We start from the raw sequence: 26,853 nt of genomic DNA, 5'->3' as shown, positions 1-26,853 counted from the left end.
GAGCACATGATGCTCTTCCATTAAGGGTCTGTTAGATTTTTTTAATCAACAATTTTCATGGGTTTTTTAGGCTGTGGTTGATGGAAGGAGAATATGATCGGCATTTGTGATAAATAAGGTCATTTTTATTAGGTAAGTGAAGAGGACCAAGTATGTCAAATTGCTTGGACATTCTTTCAATAAATCCTTTTATAGAATTATTTGGAACAAGAGGAAAGAGACCTGAATTTTTGAGATTTTATGAAATTTTTTGTGGTGTTGGCATGTAACGTAGAACGTTTGATGATATTTGTGTGATTTTATCTATCTTGAAGGAGTCTTTCAGTTTTTCTCTGTTTTTCAATAATCACTTTAGGTATTGCAGAGTTAATTCATTTGTTCAACGCTTTTTCGATGTAAGCTCAGTGTTATTGGAATCCCCAATATCATCCAAGCAATTAATATGAAATATTAACCGTGACTAAGATAGTGTGATTATCAAGTTTTTCAATCTTAGCAGGGATATCATTTGAAACTACTGCATCGTTTCAGAGATTGAAAGATGTTGTTGGGAAGTGAAATATTGGAGAGATGCTATTCGAAATGGATGATATTCTCAGGAAACCTATTCTAGAGTTTACAGATACCATTCGTTACCATCACTACATGTCCAAGTTTCAAACAATTCATTCACATTATTCTGATCAACAAAAACAAAACTATAAAAAAACGAATTCTTTCTTTATATTGAATGAACATGTTTATGGGTGAATATAATTTTGATGTTTATTCTTCCTTCTGCTCTGATAATGAAGAGCATGCATGTAAACGTTTCGTCTTTTTAATGTTTCGTCCAGAGAATGAATCCTCTTCATTCAGCTGTACTAATTCATCTTGTTCCTCGTTGTCAATAGGTTCTTCATGTGTTGCACTCAAAGAAGGCTCTTTCACTCTTCTCTTTCTTTTCAAAGTGGAAAGTTTCAATTCGTCCTGACATGTTTCGAATACATGTTGAGTTGAATAGTATTGATTGAAAAGATCATCCCAATGATTCGTGTTATGCACACTCTCATCAATAGAAGTAAAAAAGGGAAGCCTTCCACTCCAACATGCCAAAGGATAATCTCCACATGTATTCGAAACTATTCTACAATACCTTTCCAAGCCTTCCTGATCTCTTTCCTTTAACATTTCTGATTCTTCCATCATGATTGCAACCTCTCCAGATGAGCCACCACCCATTCTTCTTGAACTTTCCATCAGATAACTCAACTTGTTTGTTGTTTATTTGTTTAACTCTTGAATGTTGTGAAAAATTGTTTCAAAAATTTTCTTCAACAAGTATTGAACTCCATTTTACATAAGTACCCCACACAATCAGACTACACAGTCTTACCAGGGTTAGCGTCTCAATCAGAGAATTGCATCTCAAAAAGAACCCTAACTGAGATGCAACATGATGATCTTCCAATTAAGGGTCTGTTTGATTATTTTAATCAACAATTTTCATGGAGACAGCTGTGGTTGATGGAAGGAGAATATGATCGGCATTTGTGATAAATAAGGTCATTTTTATAAGGTAATTGAAGAGGACCAAGTATGTCAAATTGCTTGGACATTCTTTCAATAAATCCTTTTATAGAATTATTTGGAACGACTTTTGAGATTTTATGAAATTTATTATGGTGTTGGCATGGAACGTAGAACGTTTGATGATATTTGTGTGATTTTTGATTATTCATCGTCAGCAAAGTTTAGCACTCTTCTCGTGTTGGAATAGGATGTTGAAAGACTCTGTGTGTGATTCTATCTTGAAGGAGTCTTTCAGTTTTTCTCTGTTTTTCAATCATCATAATTTTAGGTGTTGCAGAGTTAATTCATGCTCAAGGCTTTTTGGATGTAAATTATTCGAAACATGTGGAAAGTGTCTCTGGACTAAATGGTGTATTATTTTGGATGCATGACATGTCGTATGAGTAGCAGAGATGTTGTTGGTATATATAACATCTATTCGAAACTTTTATGAGAATTTTTCAATCTTTCACAAATGTAAAAAGGTAATAGTTAAGTTAGTTATCCTAGTCACTTTACATTTCGAATATCGTAGTTTATTGACCATTTCGAAAATATTAAGCATGCATGAAAATGACATTTTAATAATATGATTCGCCTAAACGATTTTCATCAAAGATCAAATAGAATAAGGAAATGAGCAAATACAATCGTGGTTGGAGTCGTTGTATTATTCGAAACCATTAAAGTTTCAAAGTTTAGAATTGGTAATTCGAGAATGAACTTTTGTTCATATGCAATTTTTTCAAGGTGACAGAATGGAGAAAATGATCTCGGGCATTTCTGATAAATAAGGTCAATTTTTTGCAACAATTAATAATTGCTTGGAGTAATGGAAGTTTTGTACCAAATAAATCTCCTTCAAAAATTCCTTTAAAAGATTTTCTTGAAACAGGAAGGAGATCTGAAATTTTTGAGATTACAATTGAAGTTTATTATATAAGGCCATTATTTGGAGGGAACGTAGAACGTTTGGTGATATTTGGGTGGACATTTTGATTATTCCTCATCATCGAAGTTAAGTACTCTTCTCACGATGGAATAGGATGTTGGAAGTGAAATAGGCTGGTTTCGAATGCTTTCTAACAAGGCTTTTTGAGACCTCTCTTTGGCTCTTCTACGTTCTTCCTTGATCGAAGGAGGCTTTCTTTCAGAATCGTTGAATTGAGATGGGATAAACAGAGGTTGTTTGAGAGATTTCGAATGAGATTCGGTTGATTGATAGAATAATTTACCTGTGATTCTATCCTGAAGGAGTCTTTCTGTTTTTCTCTGTTTCTCAATCATCACTTTAGGTTGGTGAAGAGTTGATTTCATTTGCTCAAGGCTTGTTGGTTGTAAACTATTCGAAACATGTGGAATGTGACCGAAATGAATCCAAACCCTCTCTGGTTCGTTAGTACAGCATGTTTCTTCTGATAATGGTGAGCTGATCATCTTTTCATTCGAAACAAGGCTTGTTTCTTGATTATTAAAATGTAATTCCTTGATGTTAGAGTTGTTCATCATTGTGTTTTTTTTGATTGTTTTTCGAACATGATAGTTGGCGGTAGGCATGAACCATTTCACAAGCCTTGACGCCATGAGCTGACACATTTCTTTGGTTTTTAAAGTTTCCTTAAATGGCATCCAAAATTGGTTTTGATTTGTGACTTATTAATTGTACAACTTTGACAGAATTGGCGCATCTCAGTAATTTAAGGAAGGAACTCCAATGTATTAACTTGATGTTGTGGTTTCACATTTGCTACTCATTTGGAAATATGGAGTTTGGCCCTGAAATGTTCGATCTATCACGTTTCAACATATTTTTAACATTATTCGATTCTCGTACAATAATCATTTTCAGATGATACAGCACGTTTACTTCAAATTTGACGCGTTTTTTGAAAGAAAATAAATTATTTAGAAAAAATTTTGTTGTTCTTCTGCTGTCAAATCCAAAATAAGCATTTCAATAGAACAACACCTAACCACTCGTTCTTACTCATTTCTACATATTTTTGAGAATGCTGCCACCCCAAGGGGTATGTCAATGCGAGGATTCATAATTTGAAGTCAGATTTCAAAACTACCTTAATTCCATCGAGAAATTAGCATTTTGTTGAATAAAATATTATCGTTACAGATTCTTTTCAAATGGAGTTGAGTTTACTTGCCAAATCAAAATTGAAAGATGAAATACTTTAAATTTTAAAAAAAACAATTTTAATTTCCCCAAATCTTGTCAAACTTGAAGTAAACGTGCTGTACAACAATGAGAACAGACACATTAGCATTTGATTAGTTGTAGAGTGATTCCGTTTCTCCACCTCTTTCTTTTTACTCATTTCTGTTTTACCTTCCACAATTGTATATTCGAAACCTTATGTGAAAACTTGCTACGTTTCAAACTACAGAAAGTGTTGAAGTTCCTTCCTCAAATTACTGAGATTGGTTCACAATCATGTCTTGACTCTACTCTAATCAAAACTGTAAAGTGAAATGCGCGCCTATTTTCCTAACCTCTTTTGAACTCATCCAACTTTTAACAAATTTCTCAAATTTTTCTTGGAAAAAGAATAGTTTTATCATGTTCAATGTAATGGTGATATTCCGCTCCCTTAATCAATTTTGCATATTATTCAACTTGTTAAATGAATAAAAATAATAATATTAAACAAAGTTTACAATTTCCAAGTTCAAACAAACTTTAAATCTAAAAATAACCTCACAATTCCAAAGTAAATTTAAAAAAAAAGGTTTTTTTTTGTTTGTTGTTGATCAAAAATGTCCAAGGTTAAACACATTAATTCTGAAGAGGAATTCAGAGGTTACCTCCGTAATAGCACTGGAAAGTTGGTGGTTGCTGATTTTTATGCTGAATGGTGTGGGTAAGTTGTGTGATGTTGGATTTTGATCGGGTAGAGATTGTTGTGTGATCATTAATATATTAACTAATTAATAATTTATATTAATCATTGGTTTAATAATAATAATATTCGGATGATGATAATTATAATTGGTTATGTAATGACGATGATTTAATTTTGTGATCACAATGTATATCTTGTATTTTCATTGATTGAAATAATAATAATATACAAAATCATTCATATGATTTAATGATGATAATAATATAGACCATGTCAAATGATTAAACCACATTATGAAGCACTTGCCTCTAAATATTCAAACGTTGTCTTCCTCAAAGTTGATGTTGATAAACATAATGCAATTTCCTCAAAGGAAGAAGTTAGAGCAATGCCAACATTTGTCTTTTATAAGAATAATACAAAGCTCACATCTGTAGTCGGAGCTGATATTCAAAAAGTAGAAAAATTGATTAACGAATATGGAGATTCATTCCAAGCCTTCCAAGGAGGTGGTAGAAGTTTGGGAGCAACCAGTAGTAGTAGTAGTTCTGATACAACAACTTCATCAGGATTGGCAGGTCAAGTCTATAAAAATCCATGGGCTGATGAACATAGACCAGTAAGAAAGGTTGATGCTATGGAAGATGAAATTGATGAATTGGATGACGAAACTCGTAAGGCTATTGAATTGTCCTTGTTGCAAAACAAGTTAAAGAAGGCCACAACAAAGCCATCTACTGATGCTAAAAAGACTGATTCTTCATCCTCCACAACTACACCATCATCAACCACCACAGAATCATCAAGCTCTGAAACCAAAGCTGTAGATACAACTGTTTCTGATGAACAAGTTATGGCTGAAATTGAAAAAGTTGTTGATGCTAACATTCTTAAGGAACTTATGGAAATGGAATTTTCTAAATTGAGATCAATGAAGGCTCTCTTGAATTCACCACAACCACCTTCAAAGGAAGGATGTATTGAATGGTTGCTTGAACATCAAGAAGATCCTGATATTGATGAAATGATTCAATTCACTGTTGAAACTGAAGAAGATAAGAAGAAACGTGCTGAAGAAATGAAGGAACTTCTCAAACAAAAGAGAATGGAAAATAAGAGAAAGATGGAAGAAGAGGAAAAGAAATCACAAAGGGAAAGAGAATTAAAACGTAGAGAACAAGGTAAATTGGCCATGGAAACTATGGAAAAGCTCAAGGAAGATCAAAAGAAGAGAGATTTGGAATTATTCAAGAAGGAAAAGCAAGACGAAAAGAAGGAAAAACTCAGAATGAAACAATTGCTCGAAGAAGATAAAATTAGAAGAAAGATGGACAGATTCAGACAAGAAGGTAAGGCTGAAGAACTTCGTCAAGCCGAAAAGGATCTCACTGATTTGCAAAGAATGGGTTTGAAGGCCTTCCTCGCTCGTGACACCACTCCAACTAGCTCTGAAGGTTCATCCTCAGCCACTAGCACTCCAACTACCACTCAAACTCCTGCCCAACCACAAGAAAGTGCCATCAGAGTTCGTCTTTTGGATGGTACAACCATAACTGCCAAATTCAAACCAACTGATACCATTAAGGCTGTCCATGCTCACATTGCCACATTGGTTAAGGATTCTACTTTCTCATTCAATTGCCCAGGTGTTCCACCAAAAACATACTCCCTCACATCAGCTAATATTAACAAGACTTTGGAAGAAGAAGGTTTACATCCAAGAGGTCAACTCATTTGTACTCGTAGATAAACTCATTGTAAATTTTATTTATTTGAAAATTTGTGTAGATACTTCTTCAAGCCAAGTGGATCTTTCTTCTTATCAATGAAATATCAACCTTCTTGACTGGCTTTTCACATAAAACATAAAGTGGAGATGTGAAATATGCACTATTTGATTTTGCAAATAAATCCATTGCTTTCCAATCTCTCAACTTGATATCCTTTGTTTCTTCAATGTATTCCTGAAGAATGCCTTGGAATGGCATTAAAGAGGTTGAGAGTGAAATAATTCTCAATCCAAGAGTCTTTTCCACATATTGAGCCATTTTCTCAAAAGAAAATCCATTCCTATTATTCTCATCCAAATCATTCCCCAATGGTGAAAATATCAAATCAGCAAATGAATTCAAATTATAAAATTCTGCCAATTTTGAAAATTGCTCAGCAAACGGTGAAGGATGAAGAGAAAGCAATTCTCTTGCTCTTATTAGTTCATCCTTAGTTGGAGCTCTCTTCAATTTTGGAATATTATCAAATTCATCCCTTTCAAAGATATCTATTGCTAAAGATTGAATCAAAAAGTTTCTCACCGACTTTAGAAACTTGGCCAAATATTGAGATGGAAGTGAAAGCTTTACAATGGCACCTTCTCTCACGTTGTGTTGTATCAAATCTTGGAGTGTCTTTTCTTGCTTGAATAGGTGAGTATTTGTTTCCAAAACATCAAAGACGCTTCCTGTCAATTTTTCCAAAATTGTTGATGAATCAGTGTTTGCTCTCAGCAAGTTAACTTCACTTTTTAGCACCTCCTTCAAGAATGCAAAATGAAAATCAGAACTCGTTTCCATAGCTGTCAATAAACATGATTGATATTTGTGAGTATATTTCTTTAAATCTCCCAAATCAATTGCATCCTTAATTAATAATACTTTTACATTCTCCTGATCGAATCCTTGGGACCAATACTCATTGTTATTTATCCACTCAATTTCCTTATTAATCTTTAGAGTAGATGTTATAATATTATTGCTCTTTACCAGAGAATCTTCATTAGAAATAATTGATAAAGACTTTTCATAATAATCAGATAAAATTCCTCCTTCATTCAATTGATGAATGGATTTGATCTTTTTTGGTATTCTTACAGTTTGAATCAATAATCTTGTCAATAAATATGGATAATCACGATGATGTAAATGAGTAATGGTGCAGAAATGAGTGAATGATTCACACAAATAATCAGATCCATACATGCTAATCACTACCAATAAATCGTGCAACTCCAAATTTTCCAACAAATTCAACTTTTTAGAGTTGGAGAAATCATAGGCATGAACAATTTCATCAAATCTTTCAATGCAATTCTTCAATAAATTCCTCTCATTATCAGTCTTTCTAAAAGCATATCTATTGTGGAAACATTGAAGAGCAAGTGCATAGTGTAAAGAGTGCATACTTGGCTCGAGGAATGATGAATTCTTCTTTTCTCTTGTTCGATTCATCTCTGCAATTGACAATAAACCTAATCGAATATTCCTCAAAAATCCTTCCAAATTGTTTCTCATGAGTAAACTCTCTGACAAGGCATGCAAAAAGAACTTGTTCAGGCATTGCTTTGGGAGGGGCAAGTTGGCAGAGTGGAATTCATTGAACATTTTCTCTACCAATGAAACAACCTCATGATCAGGAAGAAGAGAAACTCTTTGGAACTGATCAAAAGCTCCTAGTTGACTTTGTAAATGAGCAAACCAAAATCTAATTCCATCCTGACAGAGAGCATTCATGTGAGAAAACTCTGACAATTCTGAGCTGTCCAAAATGAAAAGAATCTGATAAAAATCATTCATCAAATGTTCTAAATCCTCCACAGAGATTCTTGTCTCATCACCAGGTAGACAGCATTGTTGAATCAAGTTGATATAGGTCCAAACGAGGATATGATTCACAGTGGAGTTGTAATTCTTCTTGTCAACCTTTTCCAACAAGGAGAGTGCACTTCTCAAATATTGCAATGGCCTGTTATCATTTGATGAGAGGCCAATATCCCTTCTTGGGACTCCCTTCCAGAAGAGATGAGACTGAGCGAGAAGTACATAGGCATGAACCTTACTCTCATTCGATTGAAGGGAAGTATCACTCTTTAACATTCTCTTCAGCAAGGTGTAGGAAATTTCTGGTCTCGCAAAGAAAACCAAAATGACAGCACAAATTTCCAAGAATCCAATTCCCATCTCTTCCAATTCCTTCATGATTGGTTCAATGTGTTGCACTTGATATCTCCAATTTAAGCAACTTGTTGGAAGGGCTCTATTCTTATATTCCTCATTGATTAAATCTTGCTCCTTTTCACCCAACATGATCTTTCCATCCTTTTCAGTTACAGTGCTATCATTTGCTTGTTTCAATTGATCCAAATTTCCAACTCTTTTCACAACACTCTTCATTGCCTTCAATAAATCATCCAATTTTTCAATAATGACAATCTTGTGTTCCTTCCTTACGAAATGATTTAAATAAAATTCCCTTCTCATTTCCATTTCAATTCTCCTCATCACTGATGATGATGAATTCATATTCGAGAAGGGATTAATCAATTCCTGAGTTTTTTCCAACAGTGCCTGTTCATCCTGTAATTTCTGAATGCACTTGTTCAATTCCGATTCAAAAGTTGATCTCTCTTCCTTTGATTGATTTAATTGTTGATTATTGAGAGCATCTGCTAATACTTGATAGGCTTTTCCGAAACGATTCAATTCCATCAAACCTTTCGAAAGTCTGAAATAACCTTTACTGAATTTCGGATCCAATTTTATGGTTTGTTCTGCATCACGAATCATGGATCGATAATCGGCAATATTCTGATAGCAGGCACTTCTGTTGGAATAATAGATGGAATTGTTCGGATCTAATTCTATACATTTTGAATATAATTCAATGGCTCGATCATACTTTTTCAATTTGAAAAATTGATTTCCTTCTTCTTTAAATTTTTGTGCTTGCTCTGGTTGAGACATTTTTTTGAAAGCTTGGTTATCGGAATTGATACTGTTACAACAATTCCGATATCAAAAGATAATGTCAATGATAATCACAAGTGATCTGCCAAATGTCATAAATTGAGAAAGATTTAATATAAAATAAATTTATTAAGGGGTATATAAATGTATATAAATTTCAGAGATTAGTTATAACTAATATCTGCAGTGAAGGTTTAAGGGTGGTGATGAGACCAATATTCCGTACAAGTGAGTATGCTGGCAAAACGTTGTCAGACAACAATCACATACAAACTTGCAAAGGGTGTTATACAAATGTGTTAAGTAAATTGGTTGGTGGGCGTGGAGAAACCAGAATCAATCTCAAAACAAGTATTGTGTCAACGCCGCTTGAGATGAGATTAAACAATGTGCCTCTGGTTTTTGGTTAGAGATTTGATGGATGTTAGCATATAGGTTTGTCAAGGAAGAGGAAGAACTATTAAATGTTCCACTCCCAAAACAAACCAAACTTGTAAATATAGTACAGTTGAAGCAGTATCACCACTATTTGCCAATATAAAGTTTTGGAGCTTGACAAGTAAAGTGAGCAACACTACTACAAGTAAATATGCATAATATATAAATGAACCACTGCCACCATAAAATAAAACTCATCCCAATAATTCCTTAATCTACAAGTCCAAAATGGACAAGTTGATAAACTCGTGAGGCTTTGGAATGGTAATAAATGGTTTGACCTTTACCTTCTTATCCTCGGCGAGTACCTCCACTTCATATTCATTGTAGTAGATTCTAGCCTTTTCATTAAAGCCATAACTCTTGTAGAGTTGTTGAGAGTAGGCACCAGTACATTCAACAAGGACTTCGTTGTATCCAAGTTGTTTGGCATATTCGAGGTTCTTCTCGAGCATTCTGGTAGCCAATCTCATTCTACGAGCAAAGGCAAAGACACCAGCACTACAGACTTTCATAGTCTTCTTCTTCTTTTCGCCGCTTTTGATGCCATCGAATGAAGTACGAGGGGAACCATGAGATTCGAATGGTGATTCTGGTTCTTCTTGAATAGCCTTTTCGTTAGCATGAAAAACTTCATGCAAACGTTCAAGCAATTCACCTTGAACAGTAACACCAGGATCATCACTGTGAGGTTCAACCCAGGTTTCATAGTCATGGCACAAGTGGAATCCAACAACCATCTTGGAGTTTCTGTCAATGGCCAACATGCTCAACTTGCCATCACAACATTGTTGTGCATAGACAAGAGAGTAGGCGAAAAAGTTGATTGGATTGGTACGAGTGGCAATACAGAGAGGTTCTTCTTGAGCAAAAACAACAGAGAGAGCTACGGCTACTTGTTGTACATACTCTTGAGTGAAGAGAACAATATCAAATTGGTCTGCAATTGGTTGAGGGGAAGTAACGGCAGCGTGTCCAACTTCAACAACATTGGTTGTTGCCTTGGTTGGAGTTGGAATGGTCTTGGCTAAAACATCGTTGGACAAGATACCACTACTACTATTCTTCTTGTTAATATTGGAGCTGGTTGCGTTTTCTACTGATGGAATCATTAAAATAGACATTTTCAATGAAGTGTTGAGAGGTTAATTGATGAAATTATATGGTTTGGTTATTTAATATAAAATAATAGAGTGGATATATATATACTACTATTATGATGGATATTATATATAAAAAAACTGTTTAGTTTAAATGAAATGGAAATGCTTATAGAGAGCAATTTTGCATTGATATAGTTAATAAATGTAGAGTATTACTATTAATATTAATGTGAGTATTAATTAATAATTAATGGTAATGATTGGAAAATCACTATTATTATGATTACTTGGGTTATAATTCAAATTCTTTTTGCAATTAATATGGAAAAACTTTTGCATCGCTCGCCTGCAAAGCCGTATATTCTATCTAGTATTATAAGGAGATAATAAGATCTCTAGATGAAGTGCACAAAGCAAAGAAAAAAGGAGGGTTTAAAAAAAAGCGTTGGTTTGTTTTGCGCGGAGAGTTTTTACTACACTATTAGGAGTGTTGTTCGAGTCTCTAGATTTTTTTTGATGTTTGGTTTTAAAAATAGAACAAACTGAGGGTTCATTTATAATATTTTCACCACCTTATTGAGTGGGAGGTATTTTAAATGAGAACAAAAGAAGCTCCGCGTAAAGATGATGTAGAGATGAAGAATATTTGGTACTGACTTTGAGTAAGGTATCATTCAATATTGGATAGCCGGAATCATTCATTGAATGAGGACTAGTTGTTCCTGTGGTTGTATGAAGAACTATGAAGATGCATGAAAGAAAATTAAAAATATTTATATTCTCACTTCTCTCTCGATTGTTGTACGTTAAGAAGGTAGGTGGTTGTTGTATGAATAGATTCTCTCATTATTGAGGAGGTTGGAGGTTGTTATTGTAATGCGGGAGAGATAGGAACGTTGAAGGAATTTGTTTACTTTCCATTATTCTTGGTTTTCCATAATCGGAATGATTGGTTTTATGCTTAATGGAAATGTTTTGCATGTATTGTCAGGCATCGGAATTGTTTTTGATTCTTCTTCAACAAATTAACCCTAACAGTAGTTATTTTAAACTAATTTTTGATTGTAAAAATTATTAATAATGTGAATATTACATATTGTAAAATATCATGGAAATATTGGAAATATGATTGTAATTATATTATTTAATATTAAATATATTACTCTATTATATATTAAATAAATTAAAAATCAAAAAAAATGTATCGATTTGGAAGAATTAACTCATCACGATCAAAAATTCTTTCGTCGGGATTGTCATCATCGAGCAATAGCACTAACAAATTATTTATATCCAATCAATTTAATAATCATCATTATTCAATCAATAAGAAGAATAATAACCTTACAAATGGAAACACAACAATAACTACTCAACAACAGTGCTTTCATACAAATTTAAAGAATTTCCGAATGCCTTTTGATGATCCAAGATTTGAAGAGTTTTTAAGAAACAAACGTAATTTTAAACATTATAGAAATCCAAGTGGGCATGGTTTTGATGGACCTTTTCTTCCAGAGAAAAGAACTCTTGTGGGCACTTTGGTTAGTCTTGTATGGAAAATTATTACATTGCCCTTCAAGATTGTTGGATCTATTCTAATGTTTGGAGCTCTATTTGTTGGAAAGATGATATTTAGGAGAAAATTAAAGGAAATGGAACAAATGATGACTCGAACAACATTGAGAAATGTCAAATCTTTGAATACCTTGTATAGAAACGATAAATTCACAGAGGGACAAATATTCTTTAGAGATATGATGACTGGACAACCAAGTCTGGTTGATGAAGTATTGGAAGATTGCTTAAATTTTATGGATAATAATCAATTAGTCTATGAAAGATTGAAGGAGGAAGCTATCAAGAGAAGTGACTCTATGAAGGAATCTTTTAGTATTTCACTTCATGATTCTAAAGAGAAGGTTGAAAGAGATAATGGAGAATCCAATAAGATGTGTTTCAGCAATTCAAAATTCATTCGACTCGTTACTGATCCACAAATGATTTCAACAAGACAGGTCTCAGGAGCAGGCAATACCATGATTAGGCGTGTACCAATATTCATTATGGTTAAAATGAGTGAGAAAGAAATTGAACAATTGAAGAATGCCAAACCAGAACCAATGTTGGGAATGACACTTAATGAGGATAATGAAATTTTGAAAGAGTACAAGTTGAGTTTACCTCTCTACTTGGATATTCATGCAACTTATGAATATGGAGAGTGGAAACAATTCAAAAAATTGGACATTCTCACAACAGAAAAGGAAGAACTTGATGGAGGTGAAATTTTAATTTCATTCGATGAATTATCTTCAAATGATTCTGGTACTAGTATGAATGTTGGTATTATGGATGCTGAATTTGTTGAAAAGAAGTAAGAGTTGATTCTCATTTCGATAAAATTAAGAGTTTTTAAAACTTTCCAAAGTACAAAAATTGTAAGATATCAGTGACATATTGCCAAAAACACTCCATTTCTGTCTTTCTATTTCAAATTAGGGTTTAATACAATACCGAAGTCAACTTCATCATTACCTATGAACTTGCAACTTTGATCACTAATAGAAAAAATGTCTTCACTTATTCAAAACGTAGTGATTGACTGTGGATCATCAATGTGCAATGTAGGTTTTGCAGGAGATGAAACACCTATCGCCATATTCCCTTCCGTTGTCGAATATCACAAGATTAGTAGTAATTCAATCATGTTCGGTTATAAGGATAAATTTGGGAGAGTTGGAGATGAAGTATTTTGCAAGATTGGTACAACGTGGGCCAAGTTTCCCATCGAACGTGGCACTGTTGTGGATTGGGAAGGCATGGAGAAGGTGTGGTATCACATATTTTACAATGAATTGAGAACTGATCCTGAGGATCTAGGTGTATTAGTGACAGAGAGTGTGTTGAGTGATGAGGCAAGTCGTGAAAAGACAACACAGATCATGTTTGAATCTTTTATGGTACCATTGTTGTGTTTGGCAAATCAGGCAGCTTTGTCGATGGTAGCTTGTGATTGTCTAACTGGTGTGGTGTTGGAGAGTGGGGGTGGAATTACTCAATCAGTTCCAATTCATGAGGGACGTGCTATTAAACATGCAGTTTCTAGATTGGAATTGGGTGGAGAGGATTTGTCTGATTGGTTATATCAGATTCTAAACGAACAGGGTAAATTTAAATTGACGAGGTATTTTGAAGAGCCATGCTATGGGGCTGAGACAAGAAGTGGACGTTGCTTTTTGGAGCGTAATGGAAAGAAGGTAAATGTGAATGAGAGGTGGTTGTCTGCAGAAATTAAGAAATTTTGTTACGTGGCTTTGGATTTTGATAAGGAACTTGAACAATTTAAATCGAAACAATATGAATTACCAGATGGAAACATGATCACGATTGAAAGTGAAAGATTCAGATGTCCAGAAGTATTGTTTCATCCAGAATCAATAGGATTGGATGAGGGTGGAATTCATGAAATGATATTTAAATCAATTGGAAAGTGTAACCTTGAATTGAGACCAGATCTATTCAACAACATTGTGCTTAGTGGTGGAAATACCATGTTTGAAGGTATTGGAGAAAGATTGCAAAGGGAATTATGTAGTTTAGCCCCTGTTTCCATGAGTATCAAGGTTACTGCCCCACCAGAAAGACATTACCTCAGTTGGATTGGTGGTTCAATAATGGCATCCTCTGAAACCCAACAGAATTACATTTCAAAACAAGATTATGACGATGTTGGTCCATCAATTGTTCACAGAAATTGTTGTTGAACCAAATGAAAGTAATACATTTATTGCCACAATCTATCTTTCAACTCTTTTGACCTTCTCATAAAACCTGTATTAACAACAAGAATTATCATTATGATTGGATTTTCCTTGCAAATTATTACAGAAGTGAGAGGAGTAATATGGATCTGAGCAGATTCTTCAAAACAACTGTAATTGTTCGAACTTGAATCTATTTCTCCAACTGCTCTTGAAATTGAAGAGTGTCAGTGAACGTGGTATATGTGTCGCTCCAATCATTCGAACAGAATAACCAAATTTACAGTTCATGCCTCTCAATTCAGATTGGCATTGTAAAGCATTGTAACAATAATACTTTCGAGCATTTATTATTTATTAATAGAGTATTTTATTATTAATAAATTGACAATTTAAATCCCCTCAATAGGAATTTACAGTTATTGGAAAGAAAAGCTCACTCGGATCGAACTTTAAGGACTCCTCATTCAAGCATAGATTTTCACGGCAACACAAATTCAATTGCCGAACACTTTTTCAAGGTATCCCTTCAAAAAACCTTGATTTCCATTAATGATTCTACTTTACCAAGTATAGAACACGGTAACCAAATTAAACTTTGCAATGGATTTAGTTAGACATCTTCTTTGTGCATTGCCCTTCTATTATTGTAAATTAAATTGTTGATAGACTACTTGCCAACCCTATAAATGAAGCTACTATTGCCGTTGATTCACTCAATAACAACAAACAAAAAAACAATTCAATAATTCAAACTCTCAATTAAAACTCAAAAATGTCTGCCCAACAAACTATGATTGTCATGATGCTCTTGGCTTGTATCATGTTCTTCTTTGCCTCACCAATTAATGCTCAATATTACGAATCTGAAGTTTATGCTGGTGCTGCTGAACAAGGATTCACTGCCATGTTGTTGATTGCCATCTTGGCTGTTATTGGAATGGTATTCTAAACGTAATAATTCTAATAATTTCACACTTCTTCCTTGTATAATATAGCAGTAGTAGTGCCAACAAAGTGGCATACACCATGTACAATATTTGTAATAATAATAAATTAAATAGTAATTAATTTATAGAACTATTATCTCCTCTGTTCTTTTCATCCTCATATTATTAAAAATTATAACAATGAAATCTGTTGCTGACTGATGATTAAAGAATGAGTTAAATTTGTGCAGAAGCATTAAAAAACTAATTGGATAGAAGGCAACAACAAGAATTTCATTTACATTTTCAATTTCTTATTCTTTTCATCCTCTTCATCCACATCCTCCCATCCATCTTCGTCATCATCTTCCTCTCTTTCAGTACGATCTCTAATAAGAACACCCCTTCTCATTTCCTCAACATTATAAATCCATCCATCAGTGCTAATGCTCAATTTATCATCCAATGATTTTGGATCAAATTTAATGGAATTACTTTCATCATCATCTTGCATATCAGAGAGAGGTACATTTTCAGCAGCTCTCGAAAAGGCCTGATACATTTGATTATAAATTTGTTCCAAAGCTGATGATTGAACTTGCAATTGAATAATCATTTCACAAACACTTTCAAATCCTTCATCATCATCTTCATCCATTTGTGATTCATCCTTTTCATCTTTGGCAACTCCACTATCACAAGCCAATTGACAATACATACAAATTTGTGGTTGTTTCTGAACACCATGCATTAGAATATCAGAAAAGTGAATCTTGTAAGCATGTACCATATTAAACAATAACAAGTGCTCACTCATCACATAGAGATGAAACTCTTCCGATGAATTAATAATACAAGATTCTTGATCGTTCGGAGGTGTACAAATTCTAATTGTAGCCTTGAAAGGAGCCGTATATTGCAAAGTTGAGGACTGATACTCGGATTCATCATGGAAAAATATGGAAATTAATTGTTCCTTGGAGAGATGATCATTTACATGATTCTCAAGAGGTGTTATTGTGGATGCGATTCTATCGGAAAGATTGGAAATGGCTTGAACGTGTGGTTGGATTTCATTGGATGAAGAATTTGACATTTTTTTTTAATTATTTTTAATATTATTTAATATTTAAATTGAATGGGAAGTAACAGAGCTTTTTTAAAATTTGGAGAAGCAAATATTTAGAAACATCCAATCAAATAACAATTAACAAAAAGATTGAGAATCAACAAGCTGAATTAAAAGATTAATCCAATCAGTTGATTATGTCTTTGAAATGTTCGTGGCACCAGCTATATGGAACAGCCAGCCTTAGAAGACATTCAGCAGGTGAATAGCACCACGGACTCTAAGGAAGGTAATGTGATGGGCTACTTCGAAACCAAGATTGCATGTGAGGTGAAGGCCAATTCTCCAAAATGCCTCTCTACTCACACTTGTCCAACATTGAGAGGAATAAGTGATGCTCCTGTTTTAAATTCAGAAGGCATGTTAATAGGAATTCATGTTGGAGGCGATCAAGTAGGTGTGGTGAACATTAGTGAATGGACCTTAATGTCCTCCTCATCGGTTGACTATGAATCTTGTTAAGAGATTCTTTCTTTCTAAAACAGTGATAATTTAACCAAAGACAAAAATACTTGCCGCTATTAAGGAACGTACAAAAAACAACGTAACAAACGCCTCAAATTACAGCCCCCACAAGCGCGTAGTTCAATCGAGGGAAAGGCTGGTCTCAAAGAAGAAGCAACTTTGAACAAGCGAAAAAAACAACAGCAATACCGAAAAATTGTGGAGCGTTTGGTTCTTGCTCTACTAAGAAACTTTAATAACAAATTGCATTAAGGAGGAAATTTAAAAACTCTAGGATGAATTCATCAAATTGTAAATATAATAGTAGTTCTAGTAATATAGGGCACCTTACGCCGATATATAGTAAGAGCAGTACAACTAAAATGAAGAATATTTTGAAAATATTAATATTAATCGTGCTGCTTATTGTATTGATGAATAGAAATACTGTTAACACATCTTTTACCTTTGACCAGACAGAGTACGACAAAAAATGGAATGATGAGACCGATATTTGGTTCGGGCAATCAACTGCCCTTACTGGACAGACCAGAGAGTAAGTTTTAAATGTTAAAGATGAGGTGTGAATAATACTGTATTTTTGTTATTTGCAATGAATTTAACATTATGTATGATTCATCACTGTTGAAAAACAGACTGGGCTATCCGCTCATGGTTGGCATTCAAGCTGCATTTAAGGAAATCAACGAATTAGGAGGTGTGTGGGGAGGTAAGAAACTTCGCCTGTACTCTGTTGATGATGGCTATGAGCCAGCTCGATGTGTCAACAATACACTCACTCTTCTTAGCAACCATACAATATTTGGATTTATTGGGTTTATGGGAACTGGTACCAGTCAGGCAATTCTTGACCTTATTACTGCATCTAAAATGCCATTTGTTGGAGCCTTAACAGGTGGTCTTTTTATGAGACATCCTTTCGTACCAAATATTATTAATGTGAGAGCCAGTTATCAGGACGAGTGCGCCGCAATGGTTGAGTATTTGGTAAATGTCAAAATGGTGAGAAGAATCTCCATCTTTTATCAAAACGATGCATTTGGTCTGTCAGGAGTGGATGGATCAACCCTTGCGCTTAAACCACTGGGAATGAATTTGACCTCAATGGTATGTTATTATTATAATTCTCAAAATTACAACACAACTGAGTAATGTTGCTACTATCTCACCTTAATAGGGTAAATACGAGAGAAATACCATTAATGTTGCCCAGGCAGTAGAGGATATTGTCAAGGGAAAACCACAAGCAATCATTTGCATGTCAACCTACAAGCCAACAGTTGCTTTTATTGAGGCTGTAAAGAATAGGACTGACTTTGATTCGAATATCATTTTCATGACAGGATCATTCATTGGATCAAATCCATTACCCTATCGATCAAGCATTGTAATTACCCAAGTATATCCAGCTCCAACAAATACCAAATATCCAATTGTGTTGTCTTATCAAAGAGCCATGAAAGCTCTGAATCCATCCTACGTACCATCCATTGTAGAATTGGAAGGATACATGGCTGGTAAACTTGCAATCAGTGTACTCACCCAGAGAGTTTCAGGCGACTTGACCAGAGACAATTTTATCAACTTAATTTATTCATCCTCTACCTACATTATGGACAATCAAGTAGTAGGTCCTTATACTAAATGCACAACTGTTCAGAGCAGAAGACGATATTTCTTTTTCGAGGAGCAAATTTCTAATCCTCTTGTGCTACACAGTTTGACAGCTTCTCTTGCACCAAGTATCAAGCTCAATAAGAGAAGTCTAATAACATTAGATGATGCATACATGTCCTCTTGCTCATGTAACCAAGGTATGAGGGCTGTGTGGAAAACCATTCAAAACACAGACAATTCATTCTCGGAAATTGGTGAGCCAATGACTTGGGATTTACCTGGATCCTCCACTTTTACTTGCTTTTTTGATCCAACAAAGATTTCGCTTCCAATCATTTTTGGGCATACATCTGATGGAAGTGTTTACGACAATGACTTTTTAATGGGATTGTTGGCTGCTTTTAATGACAGAAATGATTTACAGAAAGGAGTCAGAGGAAGAAGAATTGAAGTATTGTCAGTCTCGGAAAGCTACAACTCCTCAACTTTGATTTCAGCAACAAGGAACTTTGTGGTAGATCATGATATTGTCGGCTTAGTAGGAAGCAAAGCTGCCGAGTCTGTAATGAAGGATTTTATTGGGGAATTTTCCTCGAATTTCCCTAGTATTGTCATGATTTCACCTCTAACTGGCTACGATTCACCAGCATTGAGATCAACCTTCTATAATAATGTTGCTCTCGTTACACTAACTGTTAGAGAAAGAATACTAGCAATTATGAGTTTTGGAATGAATACTTTGGGATTGTCCAGATTTTCGTTTGTGGGATCTAACTGCAAGGATGGTCAGAACATCTTTTCAGAATTCTCTTCCATCATTTCAGCATATGGACTAGCTATTGACAGTAGCTATCTATTTTCTATGGATCAAACTGTTAATTCATCTTTGATTACCAACTCACTTTCCCAAGATGCAAATCCTCAAGTAGTTATCATTTCCATTCCTGAAGATGTTACTAGTTTCAAATATTTACAATCAGTATTGGAAGGTATCAAATCTGTTGGTCTGAGAAATGAGATTCATGTCTTTTGTCTCTTCTTTAGGCAGATTTCATGGGAGGCAGAACTATCCAATCTTCTTTCTAATCCTTCTATGTCTAGTGTTAAATTCTACATTTCACAATCATTCCCTTATCTCAGCGTGAAACATACTCTCATAGATTCTTATTCTTCAATAATGGCTAAATACTATGAAACAAATCCAACCACTTTGGGAGCAGTCGAAGGTTTCCTTGTTGGAAGTTTTATTATTGAAGTGTTAGATAATATTCCTCTTACTTCAACTATCAATGGTAAATCCATCTATGAAACATTATATTCCAGTAAGGAATTTTTGAAATACCAAATTCCATTTGGTAAATTTATGTCTGGTTCCTGTAATCAAGGCATGAGATCTCATTTTATTTACCAATACACTGGCACATCCTTTGAGTTGGTTGATAATTTTGTGTACAACAAGGAAAAATGTGGAGCTCAGAAGGACAGCATTATAGCTTCTACTGGTATCAAGAGTCCAATCATATTTGGAGGACTTTATCCCTCTTCATATAAGAATGTCAACAATGATCTGGTAACTGGTATTCAATCACTCTTCTCCAAAATGAATGAGAAAGGTACTATCGATACACAAGTACACATTTATTCAGAGTATTATACTGATGAGACAGATATTATTTCAAAGGCTAAAACCCTTATTGAAAAGAATAAGGTATTTGGTATTTTGGGCTCTGTAATTACTGGTAATGTATCTGCTATTAGAGATGTGTTGAACTCATACCAAGTAGCAATGATAGGATCTGTTTCAGGACATCCAGAGTTGAGATATCCATACTCAAGATATGTAGTGAATTTGAGACCAAGTATTGTTGAAGAAGTAGTTTCAGCAACAAGATATGCGAGTAGCATCATTACGGAACCAGATGTTACAATCATTCACAGTACTGATCAGTATTGGAAATCAGCCGTGGCTAACGTAACTTACTTCTTCAAGACAAGTAATGAAGATATAACTCCTTCATACAAGCAATTTTCTAGATCCAGAAGTGTTGTTGATTGGACACAAAGTTTGGGAGATGTTGTTATTGTGATGGCCAGTGCTGTGGATGTGAAGGACTTTTTGAACAGATATACAGGATCATCTTCACTTATTCTCATTCCATCTGAGGTCATGTCAGATGTGGAATTCAAAGGATTCACATTCCCTTCCAATATTATTTCCACTTCTTTCCTTATTTCATTTGCTAAAGCGGGCTCAACAAATATAATGGCCAGAGAATTTCTGATTGATTATCCAGCATATTTCCCTAATTTGAATAAGACTATGGAAGCCTATGAAGGCTATGCCCTTGCAACAATGGTATCGAACATTTTAAGCTATATGCAACAAGCAAATATTGAAATGACTAGATCAACATTTACTTCTTCGTTATTTTTGAGATCAGTTTTTGAGTTAGGTGAAGATTATTTTGGACCTTATGGGGACACCTGTCCTACCACTTCTTCAACAACAATTAGTGCAAGATCTATTTCCTCATCTAATTGTGATTTGGATATGACTACTTGTGGATGTAATCAAGGTTCTAAAATGTTGTACTTGCAATATGCTTCTTCAAATTTGAATACCACCTATAAATTAGATCTAGACACATGTGGATTGAAACCAATAGTAAGAACACTTTCAACTGGTGCAATTGTTGGTATTTCTATTGGTTCTGCCGTTTGCATTATTTGTGCATGTTCTATAATGACACTGCTTTTATGCTGTTTTAGAAAGGATTCAAGCGAAAAGTATGCACCTAAATCAGGTTTTATCACTTGTGCATTCACTGATGTTCAGAATAGTACCAAGTTGTGGCAAGGTAATGAGAAGGCTATGAGGGAATCTTTGGAAATTCACAATCAAATAATGAGAAGAAATCTCCAACTCTATAGAGGGTATGAAGTAAAGACGAACGGTGACAGTTTTTATGTTGCTTTCAGAGATCCATATGATGCCATGTTGTGGGCTATGGCTGTTCAATTAGAATTGCTTTCAGCTAAATGGCCTAGTGATCTATATCATGAATGGGATTGTAGACAAGAGTGGGACTCTAAGACAAGAAAAGCCTATTGGAGTGGTTTGAGAGTGAGAATTGGTTTGCATTATGGTAAGGGTGACTGTGTTTTTGACAAGACAATGAAGAGATATGATTATTTTGGTACTGTTGTAAACAAGTCTGCCCGTATTGAAGCCTTGGCCCATGGTGGTCAAGTATGTGTGAGCGAGGATTTATTCTACAAGACCAGATCTCTTTATAAGGATGTCCAATACTTGGATGAAGCAAATGTTGAAGCAGGTTATAGTAACTTTTTAAATGTTGATGAAACCAATAGTGCCAGCTTCTCGTCCAGTTCAAGTTTCTCCAAGAAAAGACAGAGAATTCAAGCTGAGAGAGTGTTCTCTGCTAGAGATTTGGGAGTTTATCCACTAAAAGGGCTTTCTGAATCAACAAGAATATTTGAAGTGAAATGTCCAGAAATTCAACAGAGAGAATATCCACCACTCAGAGTTGATTTGGGTGAAGTTGAAAGAGCTCGCTCCAGATCTAATTCCATGTATGGTGGTTCCAACAATGGATCACAACAAAATTTATATCAATTCCAAAATCAAACCCCAAAACAGGACAGATCAAAAACAGGCCAAGAAGATGTTTGTGAGTATACACTGACTTCAATTGACAATACTCTTCATCCTTAATAAATGTATCTTTAATTGATAAAAACAGTCGAAATTTACATGTACTTGTATTGTAAAGTTTGTTCCAAATTAACTTGTTACAGGGTGATTCTAATTTGGCACTCTAATAATAAATCATGACCTGGAAATCGCCCCAAAACAAGCAAAAAAATTCACAACAACTGTATGTAACAATTCTAATGTTCGGATAAATTTTTGATCTTGTCATATTCCCACACTACCACTAACCGTTGATTTTCTCTCTTCCTACTCTCAACAAATTATTTGATCAATATATTTATTAAATGATTGACCAAAATACACACGTCTTGAAAAACAATTGTGTGATCCAATATCTATTTACATAATAATAATTATTCGAATGAAAATATTTTCATCATGATGATGATGAATGATTTATCGGTGGGTGATGATGAAAATTTATAGAAAAAATGTACGGCTACGGATCATATCAACAACCAGGTTCTACTACCACAACTACTGTTACCACTTATTGGCAAGGAATGGGTCAACCAACTTGGTTGCCACAAGGTTTCGTTGTTGTAAGTTGTTTTTTTACATTTTTCTCATAATGATGAAAAATTCCCAAATTTCTCCCTAATTAGCCTCCTCATGTCATGGTCAATCGTATGAATTACATGCAAGCAGCTCAACAAATTTTCTGGCAATACGATCTCAATCGTAGTGGAACTCTTTCAAAGAAGGAATTCAAATTTGCTGCTGCTACTCATTTGTATGTTTTATAATGATTTTTTAAATAGTAATATTAATATGATTGATTTAAAATAGTGGTATTCCTCCACATCAAGCTAAATTCCTTTTCAGAATGATGGTAAGTTTTAGTTTTATTTTGCAATTTTATTAGAAATTTGAAATAGGATCGTGATGGTAATGGAGTCATGACCATTGATGAATTTGTTAATGGTATGTTTTGAAATTATTCAATAATTTGTGACTAATTCATTTGCAGCTTACTTGTTCATTATGGCTGGAGGTGCTTCATACATTCAACCAATTCCATCTTACAGACATCGTTTTGGAGGTATGGGAATGGGAATGGGAATGAATATGGGCATGGGAATGAATATGAATATGGGTATGGGAGTTCCTCCTCCTCAACCATATGGTATGCCACCTCAACCATACGGTATGCAACCACAACCATTCAATCCTTATGGTTATCCACCTCAACCATTCAATTAAATTCAGAATTGAATAGATGAACAGTTTTGTAAATATAAACTATCTTAATTTATTGCTATTATTGAATGTTATGTTTTTCCTAGGTTGGTTGACTATGAGCTAATTAAAAGAAATTAATATTATTAAAAGGTGGTGGGTGTTGTTGTGGATCTTCACTAGAAAGTAATTGTAACATTGACATTTGGGATTGACCTGCAAATGGATTTACAATGCTTGTTGAAGCATTTACTGCAGTGGTTTCATTATTTGTTGTAGTGGTGTCATTACTTGTAGATGAGGAAGCATTGTTCGCTGGATTGACAGCCAAATTTGAAGAGGCTTGTTGTTGTTGCTGCTGCCTTAATGTTTGGCTAGAGGATATTTGTTGTACATAGGTAGAGTATTCCTCTTGGAATTGTTGGGTGGAAAGTGTAATTGAAAGATTATGAAGCAGAATTTGAAGAATTTCCTTCTCCTGTGGTGATAACATGGCACCTAGCTCTTCTGTATCATATCTGGTTGGTTCAAATAGAGCTCCCAAAAATGTGTAAATATTTCTAAAGTTTGGTTGATTGGTAAGTAGTTCTGGATTGATTGGTGGTGTTACTATTGTTGGATTATTATTGGCAGTAGTGGTGGATGGTGTTGAATTATTAGATGCAGATGGTAATGCTCCATTTGTTTGTGTATCCTCATCATTCAATGATTGAGGATTGGATTCAATTATTGAAATTGGTTCAATAATTGGTGGTTCATCTTGAACTTGCTTTCCAATTAATTGTTCAATTTTCTCCCTAGATTCTTGCACTACAATTCTTTCGAATGGCGTTAATTTCTTCATTCTATAATCCTGTCTCATTAATTTAACCTCCTCATCCATCATTTGAGTTTGCTTTTCAACATCCAATGTGTCCAATAATTCTCCATAATTTGATTGAATGAGAGAAAGCTTATCAGTATGAAGACTACTTGATGAGGCAGCAGAACAATCAACAGGTTCCTTATTCTTGACCTTTTCCACATTAGTTTCAAATCGTCTCGTTTCCAAATTCCACTCTCTAACACTCTCCCTATTGGTCAAGAATGCACTTGCCAAACTTTCTGGAGTAGTCAAGTATGGACTATGTCTCACAATAGCATCCTCCTCATCTGATTCTTCCTCATCTGATATTGAATCATTCATTGCACTTTCTCGAATTTGTTCTTGCCTTTCCACATACTCATAATAGGCAGGTCCCAATTTACCATTCTGCAAATATCTAATACCATGTGATTTCACTTGTTCCAAATCATTTCTCGATGGAAGACATTGCATAACCTTCTCCCAATCAGTTCCATATCTTTTAAAGGCTTGAAGGAATTGAATATGTTCCTCCTTGTACCAATCATCATACATTTCAATTTCATTGTTATTAGTATTATTATTAGTTGATGTATTATTTCCTTCCGAAATTAAATTATTGTTATTATTACTATCATCAGGAATAATTATTAAATTATTGTTAATACTATTTGTTACATCATCAAGGCTATGATCATTTATTAAATTATTCTTTTCAAGCTGATGTTGATTATCTTTTGACGACTCACTCATAATTGCGTCTCCTTCCGAATCGCTATCCACCTGGTGTTCTTCTTGTTGCTGATTATGTAACACATTCGTGTGAGGAGACATTTTTTTTGTGTGTGATTGTAAAATCCTTTCAACCTGTAGGTGGAAAATCAAGTTTTTGTGGAAAGGAATTAAATAAATAAGGATTTGTTGATTGTGGTTGTGTGTGAATTTTAACAGTCTCAGAGGGTTGGAGAGTTGGACACTTTGTCATCAGATTTATCATGAATGAGAGAAAAGACGAAATTTCTGACAATTTCAGAAAACTCTTGTGGATGATCTCTGGCAAACCAAACACCTCCCTTAACTTCCTTTGTTTTGACATCTTCCAACCCAATGACATTTTCTGGATAGACCATAAGTGGATGGTTATTGGAGAATATGACCAATAAATCAGTAAAATCATAATCTGTAGAAATGTCTGTTGGGAAGGCATAGGTTACTCCTCTATCAACACTACCCAAAAAATTAACAGAAATGTACTTTCTAATAATTTCAAAATGATTGTTTGAGCCCCATTCAGTTTCAACCTTTTTGATTTGTTCTGTTGAACTGTTTGAATAGTAGAGTGAAGTCCAATCACCTACAGTCTTGGCAGTCATTACCTTTTGGGTGAAGAACTTTTGTCTTTCGTTGGCAATCAATAGACTAGAATAAATCTTTGGATGAGGACTGTTAAGCAAAATGACAGCTTTCAAATAATTATCAACCCAAGTTTTACCTTTTTGATGAAGAAGAAGATAAATAATTGTTCCTGAAAATTCTTGTCCAATCAATATTAATTCATCTTGTGGTTTCTTAGTTTCAACAATAACTGCCAATTCATTAGCCATAGCTGCAAGTGTTAAATAATTGTCATCATTTGCATTGGTAGATTCAGTTGTTCCGAATCCTCTCAAATTAATACAATGAATGGTAAAATCAGCTTTCAATTCAGTAATGGCTGGTAAAAAAGCTCCTTCACAACTCTCTGGGAATGGATTAACAAACAAGAGTGTTGGTTTGGTATTTCCATTATCATCCATTTCCAGATACATATTTCCCTTCGTTGGTTTCTTCCTCGAATCATCAACTTTTGTCAAATAATTAAATAAAACTCGATCTCTTCTTCCTGTTGTATAAACTTGAACATTCAATGATGGAGTCTTTTCAATACTACTCGTATAGGATTCATCATAGGAAAATAAATAAGCAGATCGAATCGAATATAATATAATCAATAAAAGCAATACGAAAATAGTAAAACAAATAACAACCCAAGCAAGACGTCCAGCAAGAGTTTTAAATTGTTTTCCTCTCTCATGATTCACTCTACTCACTTCATCACGTTCATAATAATGTAATCTATTATGATGATGATGATTATCGTTAGCAGAATTACCTCCTAATTCTACATCTCTTGTCTCTTCATCAGTTAATTCTTCATCATGCTCGTGTATTCTACTTCTTCCTTCGGACATTTTTTTGCTTGTTCATGAAAAAGTTTCCAATTACCATAGGTACTTGGTAATTTTTGTATTTTGAGATCAATTACTACTCGTTAGCTTACTTGATAAATTGTTAGACTGTCCTTCTTCCTCATCACAATATGTATCCTTTATCAATATCAAATCTTCATCCAGTGATGAAGCTACGTGTTACGATGATCCCTCGTCTTCCAGAGTTGGAGAAAAATCCAACAAGCCTACACAACAAGTGACGCAATGATGACGCAGCACAACCAACAGCAACTC

General features: G+C 34.4%; 11 protein-coding genes across 11 annotated transcripts; 5 read left to right on the top strand and 6 right to left on the bottom strand.

The window, feature by feature from the left end:
* Nucleotides 1-765: 765 nt before the first annotated feature.
* Nucleotides 766-1,221, bottom strand: NAEGRDRAFT_67165 (uncharacterized protein; the record flags this gene model as incomplete). Its single annotated transcript, XM_002677438.1, has 1 exon — nucleotides 766-1,221. One exon carries the CDS (start codon nucleotides 1,219-1,221, stop codon nucleotides 766-768), a length of 456 nt encoding a protein of 151 aa, XP_002677484.1.
* A 1,329-nt stretch (nucleotides 1,222-2,550) lies between these two features.
* Nucleotides 2,551-3,135, bottom strand: NAEGRDRAFT_48817 (uncharacterized protein; the record flags this gene model as incomplete). The annotated part of the gene is made up of 1 exon (XM_002677437.1): nucleotides 2,551-3,135. The coding sequence occupies one exon, from the start codon at nucleotides 3,133-3,135 to the stop codon at nucleotides 2,551-2,553; it is 585 nt and encodes a 194-aa protein (XP_002677483.1).
* Nucleotides 3,136-4,320: 1,185 nt separating this feature from the next.
* On the top strand, nucleotides 4,321-6,156 carry NAEGRDRAFT_67163 (thioredoxin domain-containing protein; the record flags this gene model as incomplete). Its single annotated transcript, XM_002677523.1, has 2 exons — nucleotides 4,321-4,424; nucleotides 4,674-6,156. 2 exons carry the CDS (start codon nucleotides 4,321-4,323, stop codon nucleotides 6,154-6,156), a joined length of 1,587 nt encoding a protein of 528 aa, XP_002677569.1.
* A 1,379-nt stretch (nucleotides 6,157-7,535) lies between these two features.
* On the bottom strand, nucleotides 7,536-8,665 carry NAEGRDRAFT_67162 (uncharacterized protein; the record flags this gene model as incomplete). The annotated part of the gene is made up of 2 exons (XM_002677436.1): nucleotides 7,536-7,630; nucleotides 7,651-8,665. 2 exons carry the CDS (start codon nucleotides 8,663-8,665, stop codon nucleotides 7,536-7,538), a joined length of 1,110 nt encoding a protein of 369 aa, XP_002677482.1.
* Nucleotides 8,666-9,257: 592 nt separating this feature from the next.
* Nucleotides 9,258-11,200, bottom strand: NAEGRDRAFT_79614 (uncharacterized protein). The gene has a single exon (XM_002677435.1). It carries the CDS (start codon nucleotides 10,705-10,707, stop codon nucleotides 9,799-9,801), a length of 909 nt encoding a protein of 302 aa, XP_002677481.1. The 5' UTR covers nucleotides 10,708-11,200; the 3' UTR covers nucleotides 9,258-9,798.
* A 685-nt stretch (nucleotides 11,201-11,885) lies between these two features.
* NAEGRDRAFT_48814 (uncharacterized protein) lies at nucleotides 11,886-13,067 on the top strand (the record flags this gene model as incomplete). Its single annotated transcript, XM_002677522.1, has 1 exon — nucleotides 11,886-13,067. One exon carries the CDS (start codon nucleotides 11,886-11,888, stop codon nucleotides 13,065-13,067), a length of 1,182 nt encoding a protein of 393 aa, XP_002677568.1.
* Nucleotides 13,068-13,259: 192 nt separating this feature from the next.
* NAEGRDRAFT_67159 (uncharacterized protein) lies at nucleotides 13,260-14,453 on the top strand (the record flags this gene model as incomplete). The annotated part of the gene is made up of 1 exon (XM_002677521.1): nucleotides 13,260-14,453. One exon carries the CDS (start codon nucleotides 13,260-13,262, stop codon nucleotides 14,451-14,453), a length of 1,194 nt encoding a protein of 397 aa, XP_002677567.1.
* A 1,050-nt stretch (nucleotides 14,454-15,503) lies between these two features.
* On the bottom strand, nucleotides 15,504-16,475 carry NAEGRDRAFT_57933 (uncharacterized protein; the record flags this gene model as incomplete). The annotated part of the gene is made up of 1 exon (XM_002677434.1): nucleotides 15,504-16,475. The coding sequence occupies one exon, from the start codon at nucleotides 16,473-16,475 to the stop codon at nucleotides 15,678-15,680; it is 798 nt and encodes a 265-aa protein (XP_002677480.1). The 3' UTR covers nucleotides 15,504-15,677.
* Nucleotides 16,476-21,399: 4,924 nt separating this feature from the next.
* On the top strand, nucleotides 21,400-21,852 carry NAEGRDRAFT_3952 (uncharacterized protein; the record flags this gene model as incomplete). The annotated part of the gene is made up of 1 exon (XM_002677520.1): nucleotides 21,400-21,852. A coding segment is annotated over one exon (453 nt), but the record flags the coding sequence as incomplete, so codon positions are not given.
* A 629-nt stretch (nucleotides 21,853-22,481) lies between these two features.
* On the top strand, nucleotides 22,482-23,586 carry NAEGRDRAFT_79612 (EF hand domain-containing protein). The gene is made up of 5 exons (XM_002677519.1): nucleotides 22,482-22,868; nucleotides 22,932-23,059; nucleotides 23,116-23,158; nucleotides 23,205-23,250; nucleotides 23,297-23,586. The coding sequence occupies exons 1-5, from the start codon at nucleotides 22,758-22,760 to the stop codon at nucleotides 23,527-23,529; spliced, it is 561 nt and encodes a 186-aa protein (XP_002677565.1). The 5' UTR covers nucleotides 22,482-22,757; the 3' UTR covers nucleotides 23,530-23,586.
* A 46-nt stretch (nucleotides 23,587-23,632) lies between these two features.
* NAEGRDRAFT_57932 (myb domain-containing protein) lies at nucleotides 23,633-26,580 on the bottom strand (the record flags this gene model as incomplete). Its single annotated transcript, XM_002677433.1, has 2 exons — nucleotides 23,633-25,216; nucleotides 25,726-26,580. The coding sequence occupies 2 exons, from the start codon at nucleotides 26,578-26,580 to the stop codon at nucleotides 23,633-23,635; spliced, it is 2,439 nt and encodes an 812-aa protein (XP_002677479.1).
* Nucleotides 26,581-26,853: the final 273 nt, after the last annotated feature.

This window comes from Naegleria gruberi (assembly GCF_000004985.1).
Source record: "Naegleria gruberi genomic scaffold NAEGRscaffold_22, whole genome shotgun sequence".
NCBI classification, from domain to species: Eukaryota; Heterolobosea; class Eutetramitea; order Acrasida; family Naegleriidae; genus Naegleria; species Naegleria gruberi.
This window is presented reverse-complemented; position numbering and strand designations above follow the sequence as displayed.